The following is a 20,968-nucleotide window of genomic DNA, read 5'->3' as shown; positions in this document are numbered from 1 at the left end:
CGATACGCTACGGTAACTCAATCAATACGTAATACATTACTTACTCACATAATTCGTCTAACTGTCAGCTGATTACGAAATTAATTGGAATTACATGCGGGTTCGTGTACGTTTGAATAGAAACGTAGATTTATAACTTTTCAATTAATTACAGCCTATATGTCCCAATATTGGGCGAAATCATCCCTTATAGGGAAGGTTTTCGGATTGGTAACCATATCTGGTTATGCGTGCATTTCGGGAACCTATGTCCAGAAGTGGACGAATATCATGATGACGAATCATGGTCTTGATCACTTCCAACTTTCAGTGAGCAATTAAGGTTCCAACAATTGGAATCCAGAATTCCTCACCTTTTCTGTCAACTTTTATGGATGCCATCTTAAAATAAATGAGAAGGAATATATCAATTTCAAACAGTTTCATGGGTAGTTTCAGCTTTAGGATCGAATCTGCATCTCAAGCAAAAATACCATACATAGAACAAGGCCACCATGACATTAAATTGGACAATTGGATGTTAGATCAATGCAAAATCATTATTGGGACAAATATACGTGACTTATCCAGAATACTCAAAATTTCTTAATTCTCTACTTTTCTATACAGAGCAAAACGTGTATGGAGAAATAATGATGGACCCTTATATGCACAGCATATAACTTAACAATACTTGATACTGATGGCATGCTCCCAGTTCTAGACGTGGATTGAAGTTGAGCTAACATATACGTAGGATGGTTTTGGGAACCGAAGATTCCATAGATTCCAACTGCCTCCAGAAGCGCAGATATCTCTTGGGAGGTTTGCAAGCCTTTGGAAAGAAACTCAGTGTACCGAGAATTTCTGCCCAATATAAAGTAGTATAATAATATACAGTTCATTTAAGTAAAATCAACTGTTAGATTACAGCGCAAATGGAGTCATTTCGCACCTTTTCGAAAGTACCCTAAAAACTTAATTAGAATTCCTAATGTCCTAATTCAAATAAGTGCAAAACCCCAAGAAATTTGCCAGTCCACCCCAAAAGCAGTTTGTTTCTTTTGCTAGTCTGATAATTTTGCTTCAGGGAATATTTTTAGTTTTTTACAAAAGTCAATGTGGTTATTATCTGCTAACCGAAACATACGCTACATAAGATAATTTTATAAATAAGATAATGTTTTGATAAAGTCAAAAACGCGAATTTATCATCAAACTTTTCCCATTTAGGATAGTCAGAATGCCAAGTGGAGACAACGCATCGGTTTCCGAGGGTAAACACGATGAAATAAAACCGGAAAATTTGGAAATATCTGATGTGCAATAAACTATATCAATAATTAAGAAAAGTAGTTTAATTTTGTTAACTAGTCCAGAGAGCTTATTACCTAAATTTAATATTATTGCAAATGAGGAAAAGAGAAATCGCTCTATGCCATGAATGCGCTATCACACTTACACTATCTGGTGATATTCCCCCAGTAGTCTATATTAACCCTTGAACAAATGAAAGAGCTTAGATATTGATTGCTACAATAATATAGTCGACAAAGTTCTAGGCATCTTTTTTTTAATACTGACAGCTGTTAATTCATGCTTCTTTTCGTTAAGTCGCACACTTCGTCCATAATTTAATATATCAAAATCATATGTGTGTGTGACTTATTAATAAGAACATAATTTCGAAAATACTGGTGGCTGAGATTACCAGTCTAACCAAGGGGTATCGTGTTGCCCAGGTATCTGGGTTGAGGAGGACAGATAGGCAGTCGCTCCTTGTAAAACACTGGTATTCAGCTGAAACCGGTTAGACTGGAAGCCGACCCCAACATAGTTGGGAAAAGGCTAGGCCGATGATGACTGCTGGCTGAGATTGATCCGACTGGAAGCCGACCTGACCGTTGATTTGGCATTAGAACGCTCATACCCCTTAAGCCTGTCCCTGCTATATAAATATTACTTCTACTTCTACACGAAGTTGCAGAAGGACTTCCGAGGTGCTTCTGCGTGCCTCTCAATTATCGAAACAATAGGATCTTCATTCATATTGAAGCTACCTAGAAACTTCTCTGACTTGGATTTAGGTAGTTTCCCGTTCCCGTGATCTTAGGTGCAAGGAAAGGGTGAAGCACTCCGGTGGTTTTACTTAGCCTGGCCCATGTTCCCCGAGAAAAAGGACAGTTTTCCGACTTGTGATCTACAATAAAACCTCTGAATTTGATCGTTGTATTAAGCCTAGTGTCGTATCTTAAAAAAATCCTAAAACAGAGTCTAGTTATTACAGATTAGAGATATTAGCAAGCTCAACCCAGCGGGATTGTTCGAAGGGTAACCGTGACCCTGAGGCACAAAGAGCAAAGAAAGGAACTTGGGTGGGTTCTAGACAGTAACAGTCAAAATTCCCCTAAGCGCAATCATAAGATTTGTTTGACCTGGTGGGGCAATTGATGGGCCCGTCGCTTGAAACAGCAGCATTGCAGTTGTGGAAGAGAGAGGTCATTCTATAGTTTTACTCAATTCAGTACGCCATTTTCCTTTTACTACAAACACCAAACCAAATATAAACAGATTGATTCAAAAGTTTATCAAAACGAGGTTGGTGAATACAGAACAAATTAACTGATAAACTGCTAATTAAAGCTAACAGCTATTTATCTGTTATTCCAAGTATTTGTACTAGTTAAATGTGAACACTTACTTGGGAAGCACGTATTGGTATGTCTTTGTATCTTTTAACCAAGTTTTTGATACTTAAGATTCTAACTTAAATATAATTATATCAAGAGTAGAAGATATAGACTAACACTTTGTGCTCTTTTAAAATTATTTTTGTAAACATATCCATAAAATCATTAAAATTAATAAAAGAATCTTAATTTAATAAGTATAGATAGTGAAACTGCTTAATGTATGGGGTACTATTCCCGATAATAAATTCTCTTTAGTATGCTTAATATGCTCCAAATTGATTCAGCATTTGAACAACAACAATTATTAATTAAATACTCCTACGTATACTAGACTAATGTCATTGACTTCGCCCCTATGGTTTTTCGAAAGTTGCTAAAACAATATAATTCAAATTTTTAGAAATACTAAATATCAGACACACCATAGCACTTGGGTGATTCTCCGGAAAAAAGTAACACAAATTAAGAACATCATTATCCTCACCACACTTTTCATACTGCAGATTGCTTGTTTTAATATTATTTTTACCTAAGCTTGTAAAGTACTACGGCTATTAAAAGATGACGTAAGAATTAAAACATTTTAGCATCACAGTGACGTGAACCAGTTGGTGAGGATAATGACGACTTTGAATAGGTGTAATTTTTTCCGAAGAATCACCCACTTACTAGTACAGAATCAAAAGGAACGTAAACGTTGATTTGTTTCCATCAAGAAGTAAATTATTGTACGTATATATCGATAACCTATTAATCTTCAGACTGTTTTTATCTATTAACTTCAACTGATAGCTATATTTCTTGAATTTCCTGAGAATTAAAACAATAACAAACAACTTCACGGATAATCGGGTGGTACTGGTCACACAGTACTACAGTACGCGAGATATCACAGGTTCGATCCCCGCATAGAGAACCATGAATGCCTGACTTGAGTCTGAGTATCTTTGTGCATGTGACTTGAATGTTTGTGAAAGGATTTCTTTATGACGCAGGACACGTTATTTAAAATAAATAATTCTTAACAAAAATGACTTGACTTAAAATACACCTTTTCTGTTTCAATAAAGTTTTCAAACACTTCATATTCAAAAACTTTCACATATCAGTTCAACATAATTAAAAATTTAATTCACCGAAAACACCTTCTGTCAGAACACCTGAAAATTATAAAATATTTTTATCAAGAATGTCAGCATTGGCTGCCACTGATTTTAGATTGTCTTACTCTCCGTAAGGAATTTCCAGACGCAGCGGTTTCCAAAACATGACCATACATTTCCATTATACCTATTATATCACAGTCTTAATTAAACCAATTTTGGATTTACAATACCATGATACGCCTAAAATTTTGTACAAAATATATCTCGAATTTCTACAAAGCGAAAATAATATAAATAATTATGTCTTTTCAGAAACCAGCATGAAGCTTCCAACATTCTTCACGATATGTCTCCTAGCGGGGTTAGCGTCTACCGCTCCAACCTCTAACGACGACCGACTTGTGATTGACAACAACTACTACCCAGAATCACTGATCGTCTACAGAGGTGATCACGACATCGTCAGTATAGTACTCCCTTTAAACGCCCTTAACTTTGGAGAAGACTCGGATGACGAAGAAGATGAGAGCTCGGACACAACAGTATTTTTCGTTCAAGCAGACACAAATGATAAAGGTGAAAGAATCGATCAAGGACTCTACGTTTTAATAAACGGTAATGCAACTAAATTGTTGGACCATGGTAGAGACGCAGCCGCTGCCAACGATGATACAAAAACAGCTTACTTTGCTGCTAAAGATGGAATATATTCCTACAATGCCGCGACTAAGAAAGCTGAGAAATACGGTACTGTGACTGACAGCCTCATCGGTATTGCTAAAGTAAACGGTAGCGATACTTTATACGTGCTTACTGAAGACCGCGTACTATACAAAGTCACTGAAGAAGGAACGAAAAAAGAGAAAATTGACTCGGTTGTTAATGCCAAACAAATTGTTTTAGATTTCGATAGTAATCTGTTTTATTCCACAACAAACAATGAGGTCTACATTCTACTTGCAGATGGTGTAAAGAAAGTTGAAGGTTTGCCGTCAAACCCAGCTTATTTAAGTGTTATTAAACCTCCTTTTATATTTGAGAATGGTGTACCTGTAATTGCTAATGACGAAACGTACACTGTTTACGCGAATGGCACCAGTGAAGTGGTCGATATCGTTGTTCAGGCTAAGCCAACGGCTGCTGCTATTGAAGGCACTCTAATCCATTACCTTGCCTACAAGAAAAACATTTATGAATATAATATACTTGAAATTGTTATGTCGGAAGCTGTCAATGAAGTAAAACAGTTTTTGTCAAAGAACAGCGATGAGATCCAGGCTATTGCTACGCGATCTAGAAACGATTTGCGTGCGTAGACATACTGCAAAGACAGAAATACCTTATAACTACTTAGTTTTACTACTAATAAACCAAAAATAAAACATGAATCAGAAAACAAAATTAAAGATAATATGTATTCCCTTGGCGACAACAAAACGTAAGATACTGTATAACATTTTTGATGTATCATCATAAGAAACATGCAAACATTGTGAATTAAAACTGTACCAATATTAAATTAAATGATTTGTTAAATTAAATTGATAAACTTTTTGTATGCATCCTTCATACCTTGCATAAGTTTTTGTTCGATTCCTTACGTCAACTTTACTTCCGAATTCAATGAAATGATCAAAGCATATTTTAAAACGTTATTCGTTAATAATATTATTACATGAAGTTGCTTAACCTGTCTGGTTTTAGGATTACGAAAAAGTGATAAGTTATGATGAGTGGCATAGGCAAACGCATTAGTGGCGTATCACGCCGAACAAACGTAGTTTGATCCCCGCGTAGAACCATTTGAGTGATCTGTGATTGAGTCTGGCGTCCTTGTGTATGTGATTCGGAAATCTTTGAAATCCCCACGACACAAGGATTTAATTTAATAGAATGCAATGCAGGAGTCATGTTAAAAAATACAATTAAAATAAATTAAGGTACCTCAGATTGAATGCGGAAGGCTTGTTGCGCAACTTGGGGATTCCTATGTTCAACAGTGGACCTCGATAGACTAAATTGATTGATTGAAATTAACTACATTAATTTTCAAAAAATAATACTGTTTATTATGCATTCATATTATTTCACAAAAAACACTTCGTTGATTGAGTATTACATTTTTATTACAATTAACTACGAGTCCAATATGGATGACAAATAATCAATCTTTGGTAAAACCAAATATATTATCCTTCGCAGTCTCAATGATGGACATAATAATTTTCGTGACGTCCTTCGGCCATTCCGTAGCTACTCCAAACATAGACCTTATAAGTACTTCCATAACATTGAATTCATATATCTTCCCATTTAAAGCAGCTACTAGATATAAGGCAGCATCTACACTATACGCTGTTGGTCTTTCCTTGATTATCAAGTCTTTTTTTTCATATGTCCCATTTGAGTACAAAATATACAAAATCCCATCTCCAAAAAACGGTATACAATTCTCCATTATGAATGCTGGTCGTAGCAGTTTTATATCACGGAAATCTTCTATGACACTCGCTGTTAAGCTAAGTACATTCCCGTTAGATTTAACTATATGAGGCATTCGGTCTCCACAAGATACGTAGTATATGTTATTCGAAGTATCAAGAACAAATTCTAGAGCACACCCAACGTTTTGCAGTCTCGTTTTAACCGTCCCATTCTTTTCAACTTTATACAGTTTGTGTTCAGCATTTAGTATATAGATTACATCACTACCATTTGCTTTTTGTAGTTGTATGATATCATCTCTGAAAGGCCCGAATTTCTTAGCTGATAGACTGTCAGGATGGTACTTGTAGAGTCCGTCCCTCGCACCGAAGTATATTGATTTGTCGAAACTGTAGTCTGCTGTTGAGTCCCTTCCTCCTTCTAAGATTTCATAAGCTGCGAATCCTTCTAGAACATAAATACAGCTGCCGCCTTCTGATTTAGGGTCAGCAACGGTGAAGAAGATGGATGGAATGTCAGAAGACTCTGCTTGGAGGTACTTCTGGCCGTCAGCTGGGACCAGCAGCTTGGTGATGTTGAAAGCAGAAGAGAAGATGATTTGCTCGTCTCTGAACATCGTGGCATTCTTCTTACTCCGTGCTTCTCTTAGGAATTGGGTGTGAGTGCAGGTGGCGATGAAGAATGCTGTGATGACTCTTGACCACATCTTTGGATTCTGAAACAAAATTTAAATAACATCAGGTTGGTATTAATTAATTGCCTGTTTGGCGCAGTGCATGCGATTCAGTGACTCTGGCTTAAGTAGTATAAGGGGCTCGTTGATTTATAATTCCTGCATTTCCCAACGCCGTGCCCTCGACATGGGATGAAGTCATTAAGCTTTCTCCAAGTATACTCTGTGAATAGGTATTAATTACTGTCATAATTGGTTAGGTTTAGTCTCGCACAAAGAAGATGGTATTTATTATAATAAGTGTATTGTTTGCACTAAAAGCTTACAAGCGGTGTTATATATCTATTATAAAGATTGGGTTTTTGATAAGATTTAGGAAAGATGTATATTATATCTTCTTAAGGAATTTGTTCAGGAGATACAGCTTGATGACAGACGGAGGGACAGACAACAGAGCCTTCGTAATATAAAATAATAGCTTTCATTTTTAACCCTTTGGTTACCAAACTCTATTTCTTATGATTACATTACCTACAAGACCTAAAACTCATATTTATCGTATAACCATTTCCAAATTTCGGTTATCTTGGCCTATTTACCAGCCATACCTCACATAGTCCAGGCTTCTGGTATTCTGTGGCCGACAATGCCACTTGTTACGTATTCACCTTGCATGAGGCCGGTTATACAACGGACGCACGCGATTGGTCGACGGACCGTGGAAGAAAATCGTGCGCGTACACATTGTATGAGCGCGTCAGAGTTTTTTGACTATTTGAAATGAGAGTGGAGACATTTGTGTGATGTTTAGTTATTGATATAAAGTTGCTAGGATTTGGGACGATAAAATTATTTTCGTCTGTAAAATATTATTTATATTAATTCGAAATCACTGGTTTTGCTCTATATCATAATGATATTCTACAGTCGTTGAGTAATTGTGTGACACAAAACTATTTTTAAGATATTCCTTATTTAAGCAGCAATCTACTAATAAAATTGATCAAAATCAGTTTAGCCTATTCATACTCCGAATATAAAACAGAAATAAGCAGTCTTCCACAACAACTATTTAACAACAATTGTAAGTCTGAAAACCGCCGTTTATTCAGAATTTTTTAGCAAAGAAATTACATCGGATAGGTACTGAAAGCAAAAAAAAACATCCAACCAAATCAATTAAACCGTTTAAGCTGTCAATCAATCAATGAAGCAATTAACACTCAACATCAATTGTCGGGTTACATAAAAAACACATACTGTACAATGCGAACCGCTTGTTAACTTTTTAAGCAATGGAAACGAACATTCTGACTTCCTTCCGACGTACATATATAGCAGTTAACACAAAACTAATCTACATTCACAAATAAAACACAAACACATAAACAAATAAGAAAATAAAACAAAACAAAAAAAGTTAAAACAAATTTCATTTTCATTTTTTTGCTCAAAATTGTTTTTGAGTTGTGTTACAATTAATAAAGTGACAGATTTTTGTTGTGATTTTGAATTTGGAATTTTTGTTTTTTTAGTGAAGCATAGCAGGATAATTTTACGGTAATTTGTTTATTTTGTTAGTCTTACATTATAAAAATACATTAGCACAGTGACAATTCAAAGTACAGGACAGCAATTTCCCTATGTGGTACGGGTTCGACTCCGAAAACTTATGGCCAAATGCGGAAACGTTGGTTACATTATAAGTTCATGTGTAAATTTTAATGGTTTAAAGTTCATGTGTCATTTTGACGAGCAAAGTAGTGACAAAGATAATTAGTCTAAGGGTTATGTATTTTTTTTGTGAAAAAGCTATTCTTCCTCGATCCTTTCTGTTCCATTCATTCTTTCTGTTCATCCAAACCTCTAAATTCATTTTAATTTTTAAACAAATATTATTTCTTTACTGACCCATTTTGATACAAGTGCATTCAACCCCAAGTATACTCTGTGAATAGATAAACACATTGTCATATATTTGTTGTTATACAACGGCCAGTAACTGATTGTGTTTGCGAGAGAACAGTTGTGACGTTATAAATAAATAGGTAAGTGACAATGTGAATTAACGAGCACAATAGAACAACAAAAAATCGTGTCTCGCCATTTTGACTGAGATCAAAGTGTAGAACAATAAAAGTTAAAATTATTAAAAACAATTTTAAAATAAATCGAATAAATAAAAATTCTTTAAATAAATATGAATTTTGTTTTTACAAAATTAATTGAACAATTTTGTTTTTCGGTGTTTTTAATTTGAGTTTTGTTATATTTTATTTCTTAATATGTGTGAGTTAATTTATATCCTGTATAAACATTCGTTTTATTTTATAAATATTAAAATATTAATAAACTATGTTTTAACGAACATCAACAAAATATATTACGGCTTTATATTTTTCAAAAGATAATAGCTTTATCTCATAGGTCATCTCGAAATAGCAGCCTTTTTCATATCTTGACAAAACAACTTTTATTTGTGTATATTATTCAAACAATAGACTCGTTACAATATACCAGACAAAAACAAATGAAATACTCTACAACTAGTTATAATTCTCCAATCCTGACAACCAGTTTTAATTAGGAATACAAAACTACTGTGGGATTTACAACACTGAGAGTTTTGCACCAAAACGATAAAGTTTATTAGATTAACAGATCAGTCAACCACCACCGAACCTCTGACCGTAACAAACGTCGCTTAACCTCGATGTTTATTTTTATTATAAAATTTTGCCTAACTATCATGAGAAACAGCCTGGTGACTTACAAACGGACAGACAGCAGAGCCTTACAAATCCGAATAAACATGATAATTTCAAAATCTTTTAACAAAATAACATTTCATTTTCAGATCACAATGCTGCCCCTACTCATCCTAATGCTGTTAGGATCAGTCTACTCGGAGAACTGTTCATACGTCTTCGATGGAACAGCCTACGAAAGATCAGCTATCCTCACGATCAAGGGTCTGCCAACGAACCTAGAATTCAACCCAATCAACAAAGACCTTCACTTCACATTAATCGATCTAGAAAGTCTACAAAACGACAATGTTCAAACTAAAATGGAACAGTATATTTTAAGAGAAAATATGCCGATTAAAATTGATAACGTGAATGGTCAGGCTGCAGCCGTAGATGTAAAAAACCAAAGAGTTTACATAGCTACTGATGATGGACTTCATTATTTAAATGCCAGTGATAAAGCTCAGTTCATTAGTCTCAAAGACGAGGACATAGTACAGCTTTTCAAGCCACATCACAAAGATGAACTGTATGCAGTTCTATTTCCAGAAAATGAAGTCTACATAATCGATGTTAAGAGAAATGAGAAAAGGAAAGTGGAAAATGTACCCTGTGCCTTCATACTAGCTGTGGATGATAAGGACAATGTATATTACGAATGCGATTCCAAATACGTTAAAGTTATGTTGAAAGGTTTTCAAGAGCCGATCGAATTTGTTGGGATTCAGAAGAATTCTGCTAGAGCGGTGACTATTGATTTCTATAATAGGGTCGTTTTGGCTTCGAATGATGGACTGTACTTGTTGAGACCAGATAATGTGATCCCAATTAAGGTTATGGACCTAGATTACGTGCCTTCCGGTATTTCGTTTGATGAAGATGATTTCTTTGTGGCAACGAACGGTATTATTTATAAATACAGCTCAAGTGATTGTGCGTAATTTTAATAAATGTTTGTGGTTGGTTTCTCTTGTTTTGGTTTTACCCCTATTTGTTTACTCGATATAGAGATATTATTTGGATTCTCGGAGTTCCGCAATTAATTTGGAATTTAGAGAAAGATTCTTATTTGAAAATTTGGAAAACCTTTCTAACCATGACTCGGAACGAAACAAGTTACTTTTTTAATTTTCCTTAGCAAGAAAGATAAAGTTTTAGATATAATGAATAATGTTCTTAATGTTAATGATCATAAAGTTTATAATTCAACTTTTAACGAATAATTAAATCTTATACGATGATTCGAATGAATAGCTACTCATTAACTATCCAGTGATAAACATAACAGTGTCCGTCTGTTTTCAAACGAAGTCTGAATGTTTCATATTGTTTATAATCTATAATAATTGACTTCTATTGTATGGTGTTAGATTAGCGTTATTTAAAACATTAGACCTAACAAAGGGAGCTATGAATTAAATATTTAGGCTATGGAGTGATGCTAATATGCCTATGTCTCTACAGTATTTATTTGACTATAGTTTCAAAACCCTATTGTAAAAACAATTATCTTTCTTTCACAGCTAAACCAATCTTGATCAATTTTAAAAAGGACTATCTAGAACTCCCAAAAATGATGCGCCATTAGCTGTACCTGGATCGTCGCAAGCAAAAGGTACCGAATAATGTAGGTGATATGGCATATAGCAACAATAGCAATAACACGCCGACAAAGAATGGGAAAAACAAAGGAGTATATAATAAAGATAACATGAGTTTAACAATTTACTAAATGGGATTGAACACCAGGGTTTAGGTGGTTCAAGCCTCTGAAGTCCAAGATTTGAATCGTATGATAGCTGTCAAAAGGTATCACTGTGAATCATTAGAAATCTTAGATAATCTGAATTCGAAATATTAGAACTTGAAATTAATGAAGCCATTCCATCAACTTTAACAATGATAGAGATGTTTCTGATGTGTCTAGAATTAAGATAAGATATAATGTTAGGTACACAAATATGCATAAAATTGCAAGTGCGCATCATTCAGAGATTACTTGACTTGATAAGAAAAAGCGAAGGGGTGAGAACGATGATTAGAATTGAGGTAGGTAGGACTTAGCTCAGCTGTGTATGACTAATAAACTGTTAGTTCATAAATTGTTAATTCCGCCAGTTTTTCCTTATTCTAACAAACACAATATAGAAAACACATACCTTGTATCAACAGGTTTTCCTAAAATCACAAGACTTCCACCTTCAAAGGGCCCAAGTATAATGCTATTATTCTAACTGAGTATTAGTTTATTTTTCTCAATCAATGATGAGATCCCAGGCAATGATAACATCAATTACATCACTATTAGACAACTGTTTTTATTCTTTTATACAGCGTGGTTTTATTCTCTTTGGATATCTACTCTGAGTTTTTATCGGTCAAATTTTACATATCTTGTCAAGTTACCAGAATATTTTATACGGTGTATGGTGACTTAATGAAGATACATTAATTACTAGCTGTTGCCCGCGACTTCGTCCCCGTGGGTAGAAGATGTAAGCTATGATTTATACCTGCCCTGTTTTTTCACAATTTCCATTGTATCTTCGCTTCTTTTAGTCGCAGCGTGATGGTTTATAGCCTAAAGCCTTCCTCGATTAATGGTCTATTCAACACAAAAAGAATTTATCAATTTGGACCAGTAGTTCCTGAGATTAGCGCATTCAAACAAACAAACAAACTCTTCAGCTTTATATATTAGTATAGAGTATAGATGAAATAAGGTGACAATTATAGAATGCTAGCCTAGGTAGAGTATATTTGACAGAAGAAAAGGAAAATAATTATATGTGCTTTCTCCAAATTTATTTGTCTCTCAGTATTTAACTTTATCATCTTGCTAAAGTCGTCTAGTACTAACCCAAAGTGATGCCGAAATGATCTTGAATGACAACGCACCAACCTAGTAAAACTTGCGTAAGTACCTTATAAGATATACAACACTAGTTCTTTTACCATAGAAGCTCGTTCTTTTACCATTAAACTTGGAGTATGGAACCTTATAAAATCGATGGCCTTAGCATATGCTGGAATCTAATGTGTTAGACTTCACAAAGAAGGTAACCAACTACCTACATTTGATGGACTCGAGATAGTTCATAGCTTTTAAGATACTTAACGTTTAAACGACAGTGATGATTATAGATCCTAGATCCCAGCTAGACAATCATCTATGCCACAAATCCAACATCCTATACCAACATAACATAATATCAACATGGATTATATTTACAAGCATGCGAGCGACGATGATACAATGGCAGATGTTTTATAAAGAGTTGTGAGTCGGCCGTTGTACCGACATTTCATAACAATCAAGGGAAACAGACGGACAGGTAATTATGATCATTTTTATTATATTAGAATCTAGTTGTGACCTGCGGATTTGCCTGTGTAATTCCCATTCATAAATTTGATTCCTTTTCTATTCGGTCAGAAGAATTAACAAACGTTGACGATAAAATTGCTCGGATTTGATTTGTGAATGGTGTCACTAATCCAATTTTGGTTTTGGAAATATTTAGTGTTGTTCTAAATTGAAAATGTATCGTGCTTGGCTCAGCGAATGATAAATTTATTTTTAAAGAAGTTGTTCAATAGACAATAAGTGATGGCTGATTTAAGTTTTAATTTAATGTGACTTGAAAGAAGACTTAATATATGATTCTAAACGAATGCAAGAAGGTGGAAAACGGCAAATGAAAAGATTAGCTTGGCTTGCAAGTACTTAATGTTCTTACTGATGGTGTATCAGGATCAAAATTTCGTGTATTGAAAAAGTGTTAATGAAATGAGTTCTTGTCATGTAATGAAATCTAAAAATATAAGACAGTAATACGTATTAATGGTGTATCAAGTGAATTGAACAAGTTTGAATTAAATTACGCTACGAAGTGATATCTACCAAATAATAAAGAATTGACAGTGAAAAAAACAGCTTCGATTAAAAAAATATATCTGAAGATATAAGATATGTTTATTACATGTAATACTAAAATAATCAGATTGACAGAAGATGTAATCAATTTAAGAGTAATGTACAGAAATAGACTTAAAATAATCGCTGAACAAACTATGGAGAACTAGCTAGGAAAAGCAGTCGCAAATGTAGAAGATAACAAGCTAAATCAGGATAAAGAACGAAAAGTGATGCTTAAAAGTCTAATTTAGACAATATGACAACTGGTTTATACTTGAACGCGGGCGTGTCATTTTATTTAACTCGTTCAAGGTGGTACCTTTATATCGAGAAGTCCAGTTTTTTTTTATTTTTAAGAAAGCTGTAAGTTAAAGTTAAAACTTGTATGAACTTTTTTTTAAAAGTCTACGACATCACTGACAAAAACGGTGAAGGATAACATCGTGAGGAAAGCTGGGCTCTGCTGGCTCTAAAAGCCAGCCCGCTGCGAGCTAGCGTGTTGATCGATGCTCAAGCAGATTCTTTATTATTTTGTAAAAAAGAAGGAGTGTAAACATTTGCAAGAATTTCCTCTAGTGCAAGCGAGACACAAAAATTAAAACCTAGATGTATCAAAGAAGTTTGGATTGGATTCATGATTGGAGCCTAAATATAGACCTAGCTGTGCGTTACCCTTGATAAACATTACTGATAAGTCAGAACAAGCACTAAATGATAACCTACAGTTCAATAGCAAACTGGGAATTCATGTTTGATGTGTGAATCATAAAGTTATAAGGAAAGACGGCAACGCAAGGTGATTAAAATCAGGCTTATCAAATTTTAAAAATGTTTAAATACATTCTTAATATTGTTGTTTGTCCACTTTTTTTGAAGATTTTTTACGATATATTGGTTGCTAGAGCCAAAAATAAATAATTGTAATTTAATTTGAATTGATAAGCTTAAGTGCCCTTGATGTAAACAGCATTCCTGGCAGATTGTAAAATATCGTAGTAGAAATTAGGTAATTTTAAGAGATACTGCAACCGTTCTCTGACAGACGTTTCACCTTTGTATGGTTCGCGGACAGGATGTTATGTTTATGAGAAATCCTTGGTAATAGTTACATATTTTGTTCGTTTCAACGACAGGACTTTTCAACTATGAAATATACTTAGTCAGGTCATTTTTTCTACGACTGTTTCTACATGGTTTTTTATCTACAAAGTCAACCAAGCCTAGACACAAAGTACGAAACTCGCTATAAACAAGTAAAGAAAGAATAAAATCGAATGAAGAAATGTAATTTATCATTACACCCTCGTAGGCAGTTTGTAGCCTCATAAAATTTCTGTAAAATATGACTGTTGTGGGATGTTTCTAATGGCTAATGATATGACATACCATTCCGTTACGCTGTTTATAAATAATTCTACAAATGTAATGCACCGGTATGTTGTTATAATCTACTTTTCTTCCCCGTCATTGCTTTGAATAGAACAGCAATAATTGAATATTTACAACCTCTATCAGTTTTAATCCAAGCATTGAAAATACATAAATCTAGATATAGAAAATAACTGACTAGTTAGAGTAGACATAAATCGTTTTACAGATGACAGAAGGCATTTTTCAGACTCCTTACCTACCTAAAAGCTGTACGCTATTACCACGGTATAAAAATCATAATTACTGAGGCCCGTTCTCTGTCCCAGCTGCAGTTTCCATTGTTACAGATGATGAATTTCGGTTTTAAAATATTTTTTTCTCTTGTCCACAGATACCACAAACGTTTGTCATGATCCTAAGCTTACAATGAGGAGCCTCACAAAAATCCTACCGATCTTCGCCATACTGTTTCATGGTCACAACGCGGAAAAATGTGAGAGGATTAAAATAGGCAACGATTTCTACAAGCGCCAGCTCATAGCTACCATCGATGGCTATCCTACGGGCATGGTCATAGACCCCAGAACCGACCACATATTCTTCATTCTCCATAAACGAAATTACACTAAAGGCATACACTTGTTGAAGCATGGGTCTCTAGGTATCAAAGAGCTGCCAGTATCTGATGAGCTCATTGGACAATGCGTTGCCATAGATACGGCTAACAACATGATCTACATAGGCACCAACCAAGGACTCGTTACCTACGATTATTCCAGAACAGAAATAACAGCTGAACGTCCCATAGGAGACGATGATGTAAGAAGTATTTTCATTGATAAAGTAGACAATCAGATGTACATAGCCACAGGATCGAATCACGAGATATTTAGATTTATGAACGGTTCAGCTGCTGTCAAAAGATATGAGAAAATCCCGAAAGCTTACAGCTTCATTCTGGACAGTAAAGGCAACGCATTTTACGAGTATATCGATGGAAGATTGTACTTCTTTTCTGTGGACTTGTATGAACCGATTCAATATAAAGGATTCACAAGGGAACTCAAATATATTTTGCAGTTGAATAATAACGATGAGGCGATCGTAGCAGTGAAGGGGTCGTTGTTCAGATTGTTCACAAAGAGTATCTTGCCGGTGAAAATTGGGCAGTTAGGTTTCAAAATCACAGGGTTGGCGTTTGACCAGAAGAATAACATTATTATTGGTACTAAAGGAAAGATTTATAGATACAAACCTATTGATACAAACGATCCTTGCCCTGCTGACGACTATTTCATGTCAAGCATTTAGTAGTTTGTTTTTATTATCAGACATTTTTAGTTGCTCGAAGATAGTTTGTTAAATTGGAGAGATGTCATTTTTATTCAAAATTGGCCTTTTTTTGTTTTAGTTAGTGATTTTTTTTTGTTATTTTTTATATCGTCCTAGAGTTTGAGCAACTAAATTTGTTCGTCGAGAACGTCATGATTTAAAAAGTAGACTGGATCTTTTAGTTTCGGAACTTAAAGCGTCATTAAGTAATAATATTTTTTTATTTATTAAGAATACAATAGAAAAGAAATGCAAAAAGAAGTCCAGTTTACAAAAAACTAATTTATTAGCATATTGGCTGGAGATTGAAACCAAAAAATATTGGCAGAGAATAAATTAAGTCTAAAACCTAAGTTTTTTACTATAGTACCAAAATAAAAACTGGATTACAATTCTGTAAACTTTTTGAATGATGACGTCGCTGCCAATAGTAGTTACCAATCAGAGACCATGCATTTTACCCGACTATAAAGTTTTTATTATTTAATTTTTATCCTCTTTAGATATAAGGTTTTTGTCTCATACTTTTATACATTTGGCTTGTTAGACCATTTTTTATTGTTTTCTACAAAAACCTTGAATTAAAAAGCAAAAATGAAAAAAATATCTTGTAATGTAAAAACGTTAATTTCTTTACTTGAAATGTGATTTTATTTTAATTTCACTTATTCCTGTAAATTAATAAATCTTTTTTATTTAAATTCGATGCGTTTTTCTTACAAATAAAACAAATGTGAAAATCTGCTACACATTGCTATATACCAAGTCAAAGGCAATCCTGAGATTAACCAAAAGTAAAAAATATTACTGATAAGGCCCCCTTAGAATCCATTATTCTATTAAAGCCTACGTATTCTATACGAAAATAGGTAAATGTATTTTAACAAAGTGAGGAATCTATCAATAAATAACTGAGTATCACAAAACCTCTGTGGGTTTTAGGTAGCGACATCTATCGAGTATGTCAAGAACTAATCTGGATAAGTTGCTCATCGGTAAAAAGAGATGGCGCTGTGTGTTCGGCTTTGTTGAATACTTTAAATGTGTAACAGGCGGAAGTAGCACAGATTTTTTATGTTTCACAATGAATTGATTTAATACAAATATTACAAAATATAAAAAAAATATTAAAAGAAAAAGGTAGAATATATTACAAATGAATGCAGAATGACTGTTATTACCAATTAAAAACGTGTCCCTTTAATTGAATGACCTTTATTAACACTACTGAATGCTGATTGCTCTAAGGTCTTTTAAATAATTATTCCAATAATTCAATTGCGATACTAAAAATGTTAAAATGTTAACGAAAAAATTTCAAAGAAAACTATTATAAAAAGATTTGGGCTCGTCCGGGATTTGAACCCGGGACCTCTCGCACCCTAAGCGAAAATCATACCCCTAGACCAACGAGCCGGTGAGAGAGAAGACGAAATCACTATTCTAATTCTAATAAAATACAAATCTACATAAAGATCATTGAACTTTATATTGCTATTTAAAATGACGGAACAATTTGTCTAATTTATGGTTTCGTCTTTAGCCGTAAAATGAATTTGTTTCAACACAAATACATCAATAAAAAGTCTATCACAGTTCATGAGATGGAAACTTTGTAACAGATAGACGATCATACTGATAGGCGGAAAGAGCGCGAGCGGGGAATTAAAAATTAATATTGTACCGCTTTCAACCAAAAACCCGAAAAAACTATTCAAAACAATATATTATTAAATATGTAATTAATAAGTTTTCATCTGTAAATAGACAAATCTTCATAAATATTCGATAGGCGGTGTTGACTCCATAGATTAACTGATAGGAAAAATAATACGTTATCAATATCTACTTTATATAACTTTAATAACATTGATTATCTAATAAAATAAATTGCTATCGTACAAGATAATACAACTAGTTAATATTAAACTAGTTCATCTCATAAATCATTACTGAGAACGAATGTGTACTTATAAGATTAACCAAAGGTCTTTTTGTTGTTTACAAGGAAATCACCGCAAGTGCCGGATCGATTTTAGTAGGACTCTCACTGATAAATAGGGTGCGCAACGTGTGAGAGAATTGATTTATCTGTAAACTCTACTGTTAAGATAATTTATAACAATGTTTTGATGTGACCAAGTTATAAGGTAGGTACATCAGTTATCTTATAAAGTTATTTAACATTTTAATTTTGAATATAACTGGCTTACTTTCAGAATATTTTAATATAGGCATCTAATAAAACAAATTAGGGACCCTGTGTCTTTCCTTCAATCTATACTAATATATAAAGCTGAAGAATTTGTTTGTTTGTTTGAACGCGCTAATCTCAGGAACTACTGGTCCAAATTGAAAAATTATTTTTGTGTTGAATAGACCATTAATCGAGGAAGGCTTTAGGCTATAAATCATCACGCTGCGACTAATAGGAGCGAAGGTACAAAGGAAAATGTGAAAAAAACAGGGCAGGTATAAATCGTAACTTATATCTTCTACCCACGGGGACGAAGTCTCGGGCAACAGCTAGTTCTTCATAAAACAAGAAACAAAAAATGGTTTTGCAAACTTCAGTCGCAATAAAATAATTACAAATCCTTAGCGAAGTAAAAGATGTTATCCTTCAACGGAATTTACTGTTTTAATAACTTAAAAACACGCAAAGTTATAAAGTAAAGGTTACGCCTGATATTTACAGATTACAAATACTTTTTACCCAATAGAAATAATAACAATAAGATTCAAATGTTAAAGGAAATGTTTCGAAAATTTATACAAAAATGTTCAATTGCGTATTGGATTAGCAATAATTTAGTTTAGACTTAACAGGAACAAATTTTGCGCATCAATATGTTCACTGATCAAATTATGACTGTACTTTAAATAATATGTAGTAAAGGTTGCTAAACTTCTAATCCTTATTATTTGTTGTTGTAGCCGCAATAGAGTACATCATCTGTGAATATTTAAATACCCTAGCTGTAAGGTTGGTTTATGAGGTACGTACACGGTACGGTCACGGACAGACCACAGATTCAGCATTCGTTTTACTCTCTGGGAACGCATGCCCAAAAAAATTCAAACGAAATGCCAATCATCTAATTTATTATTACTTATTTAACTACCTTCTGGCTTCATCCCTCGCTTTTGCTCGAACTGTGCAAAACCTCAGCCTCAATCCTCCAGCTTGACTGGGATCGAGTTAACATTTGAGCTATCGAGACAAGGCTTGTAAGATAAACTGATATTCACCATGAGAAACATCGCGTGATACAAAATAACATGATATACACAAAAACATAATCTTAGTTAAATATCAAAACAAAACTAAAAATAATTAAATACTGAACTCACGAACTCGGTTTTTTAATTAATTCACACGGTGCGACTCACACTTGACTGATAAGGCTGTGATCTATCCTCACTTATGAAAGACCTTATAAAGTTTGAAACGTCATAGGTCGCCTACAGCGTGGTGTTGTACTCAACGTCAAAATATCGACTATAAAAATTTAAGCTGAATCACGGTTTAGTTTTAGATAACCAAGTTTCCTGTGAAAAAAAGTCCTAAGTCCTTAAACTAGACGGAAAATCCAGATAAATTACACTTGACTAAATCTTTATAAAAACAATTAACAATTATAGAACTAAAACGTTTACAGTCTTCAAAAAAAATGCTTGCCCGACAGTGTCGATATTAATCTTTAATTTGTTGTTTTTTACCATGTCTGAAACATAATGAAATGCGATAAAAAAATGAGTGTTGAGTTAGCAACGCAAAGTCTATTGGTGACCGCAGAGGTGCCCTAAGTATACACACACAATACAATTATCTAGATTTTAACCAAAAGCTTATTAACTTTGATAGTAACTATCGTGAGAATGATTCATTATTAAATGATGCAGCGGTTAAGCTTATAAATTTTAACCAAGTAGTTTATTGTAGCAGTTATAGAGTGCGCTTAGTGCCTTATTTTATAAAATGTGTTTTTTTTTTATCTAGCCTACTATGTCCCACTGCTGGGAAAAGGCCTCCCCCAAATCCTTCCACGATTCTCTATTCTGGGCCACATGGAACCAGCCCATGCGGTAAGCCTTAAGATCGTCTCGCCACCGCTTCCTAGGCCTCCCACGGCCGAGACGCTGAAATTACATAATTTTATATCAATAAATAGTTACGTAGTAGGCGACCTATGGCGTCTTCAGATGAACACAGCCTAATATAATAAAAACAATAGCTTTACGTCGATCACAATCTAGTTTTTAACCCATGAGAGTTTAATTTCACTTTTAAAAGACAAAGAAACCAAAGTGTAGTTAAAATTGTGCTGGGAACACGATTTGTTGAGGTATTAGGGTTTATAGCCATTGGACCCATCACACTGTATTATAACAAGTAAATTAATAGAATAAAAAAATCTAAAAACACACTTTTTTAAATATTAAAATTTTCAGCCGTTTTTATAGTTGTAAATTGCATTGTCATCGGTTTTAAAGCTACCCTGAAAATTTCGGCCTGTTTGCTTAACGGAAAGTGTCTCAAAATTGAGTTACAAAAATCCAACCGAAACGACAAACAAACAAAAAAGACGTGGGAAAATGAAGACAAACAGAGGACTTCCCTTTTTTAACTTTCTAGGTTAATAACAGTATGTATGGCAGTTAGGTGGCACAAGGTATCGGGTTCGACTCTCAACTAT

General features: G+C 34.0%; 4 protein-coding genes and 1 non-coding gene across 5 annotated transcripts; 3 read left to right on the top strand and 2 right to left on the bottom strand.

Moving 5' to 3' along the window:
* The first annotated feature begins 2,619 nt into the window (after positions 1–2,619).
* LOC113505653 lies at positions 2,620–5,354 on the top strand. The gene is made up of 2 exons (XM_026888456.1): positions 2,620–2,697; positions 4,091–5,354. Exon 2 carries the CDS (start codon positions 4,099–4,101, stop codon positions 5,092–5,094), a length of 996 nt encoding a protein of 331 aa, XP_026744257.1. The 5' UTR covers positions 2,620–2,697; positions 4,091–4,098; the 3' UTR covers positions 5,095–5,354.
* Positions 5,355–5,869: 515 nt separating this feature from the next.
* LOC113505665 lies at positions 5,870–12,000 on the bottom strand. Its single transcript, XM_026888467.1, has 2 exons — positions 11,806–12,000; positions 5,870–6,938 (listed from the first exon to the last, which is right to left on the bottom strand). Exon 2 carries the CDS (start codon positions 6,927–6,929, stop codon positions 5,943–5,945), a length of 987 nt encoding a protein of 328 aa, XP_026744268.1. The 5' UTR covers positions 6,930–6,938; positions 11,806–12,000; the 3' UTR covers positions 5,870–5,942.
* On the top strand, positions 8,819–10,612 carry LOC113505666. The gene is made up of 2 exons (XM_026888468.1): positions 8,819–8,944; positions 9,754–10,612. Exon 2 carries the CDS (start codon positions 9,760–9,762, stop codon positions 10,585–10,587), a length of 828 nt encoding a protein of 275 aa, XP_026744269.1. The 5' UTR covers positions 8,819–8,944; positions 9,754–9,759; the 3' UTR covers positions 10,588–10,612.
* Positions 12,001–12,900: 900 nt separating the features above from the next.
* On the top strand, positions 12,901–16,952 carry LOC113505686. The gene is made up of 2 exons (XM_026888486.1): positions 12,901–12,981; positions 15,328–16,952. The coding sequence occupies exon 2, from the start codon at positions 15,363–15,365 to the stop codon at positions 16,245–16,247; it is 885 nt and encodes a 294-aa protein (XP_026744287.1). The 5' UTR covers positions 12,901–12,981; positions 15,328–15,362; the 3' UTR covers positions 16,248–16,952.
* Positions 16,953–17,612: 660 nt separating this feature from the next.
* Trnap-agg lies at positions 17,613–17,684 on the bottom strand. Its single transcript has one exon. It is a non-coding gene; the product is annotated as a tRNA-Pro (tRNA).
* Positions 17,685–20,968: the final 3,284 nt, after the last annotated feature.

This window comes from Trichoplusia ni, chromosome 26 (genome assembly GCF_003590095.1).
Source record: "Trichoplusia ni isolate ovarian cell line Hi5 chromosome 26, tn1, whole genome shotgun sequence".
NCBI lineage: Eukaryota > Metazoa > Arthropoda > Insecta > Lepidoptera > Noctuidae > Trichoplusia > Trichoplusia ni.
This window is presented reverse-complemented; position numbering and strand designations above follow the sequence as displayed.

Excerpts from the sequence above, each read along its gene's own strand:
- LOC113505653 (XM_026888456.1), top strand. The coding sequence starts at position 4,099 with ATGAAGCTTCCAACATTCTTCACGATATGTCTCCTAGCGGGGTTAGCG.
- LOC113505665 (XM_026888467.1), bottom strand. The coding sequence starts at position 6,929 with ATGTGGTCAAGAGTCATCACAGCATTCTTCATCGCCACCTGCACTCAC.
- LOC113505666 (XM_026888468.1), top strand. The coding sequence starts at position 9,760 with ATGCTGCCCCTACTCATCCTAATGCTGTTAGGATCAGTCTACTCGGAG.
- LOC113505686 (XM_026888486.1), top strand. The coding sequence starts at position 15,363 with ATGAGGAGCCTCACAAAAATCCTACCGATCTTCGCCATACTGTTTCAT.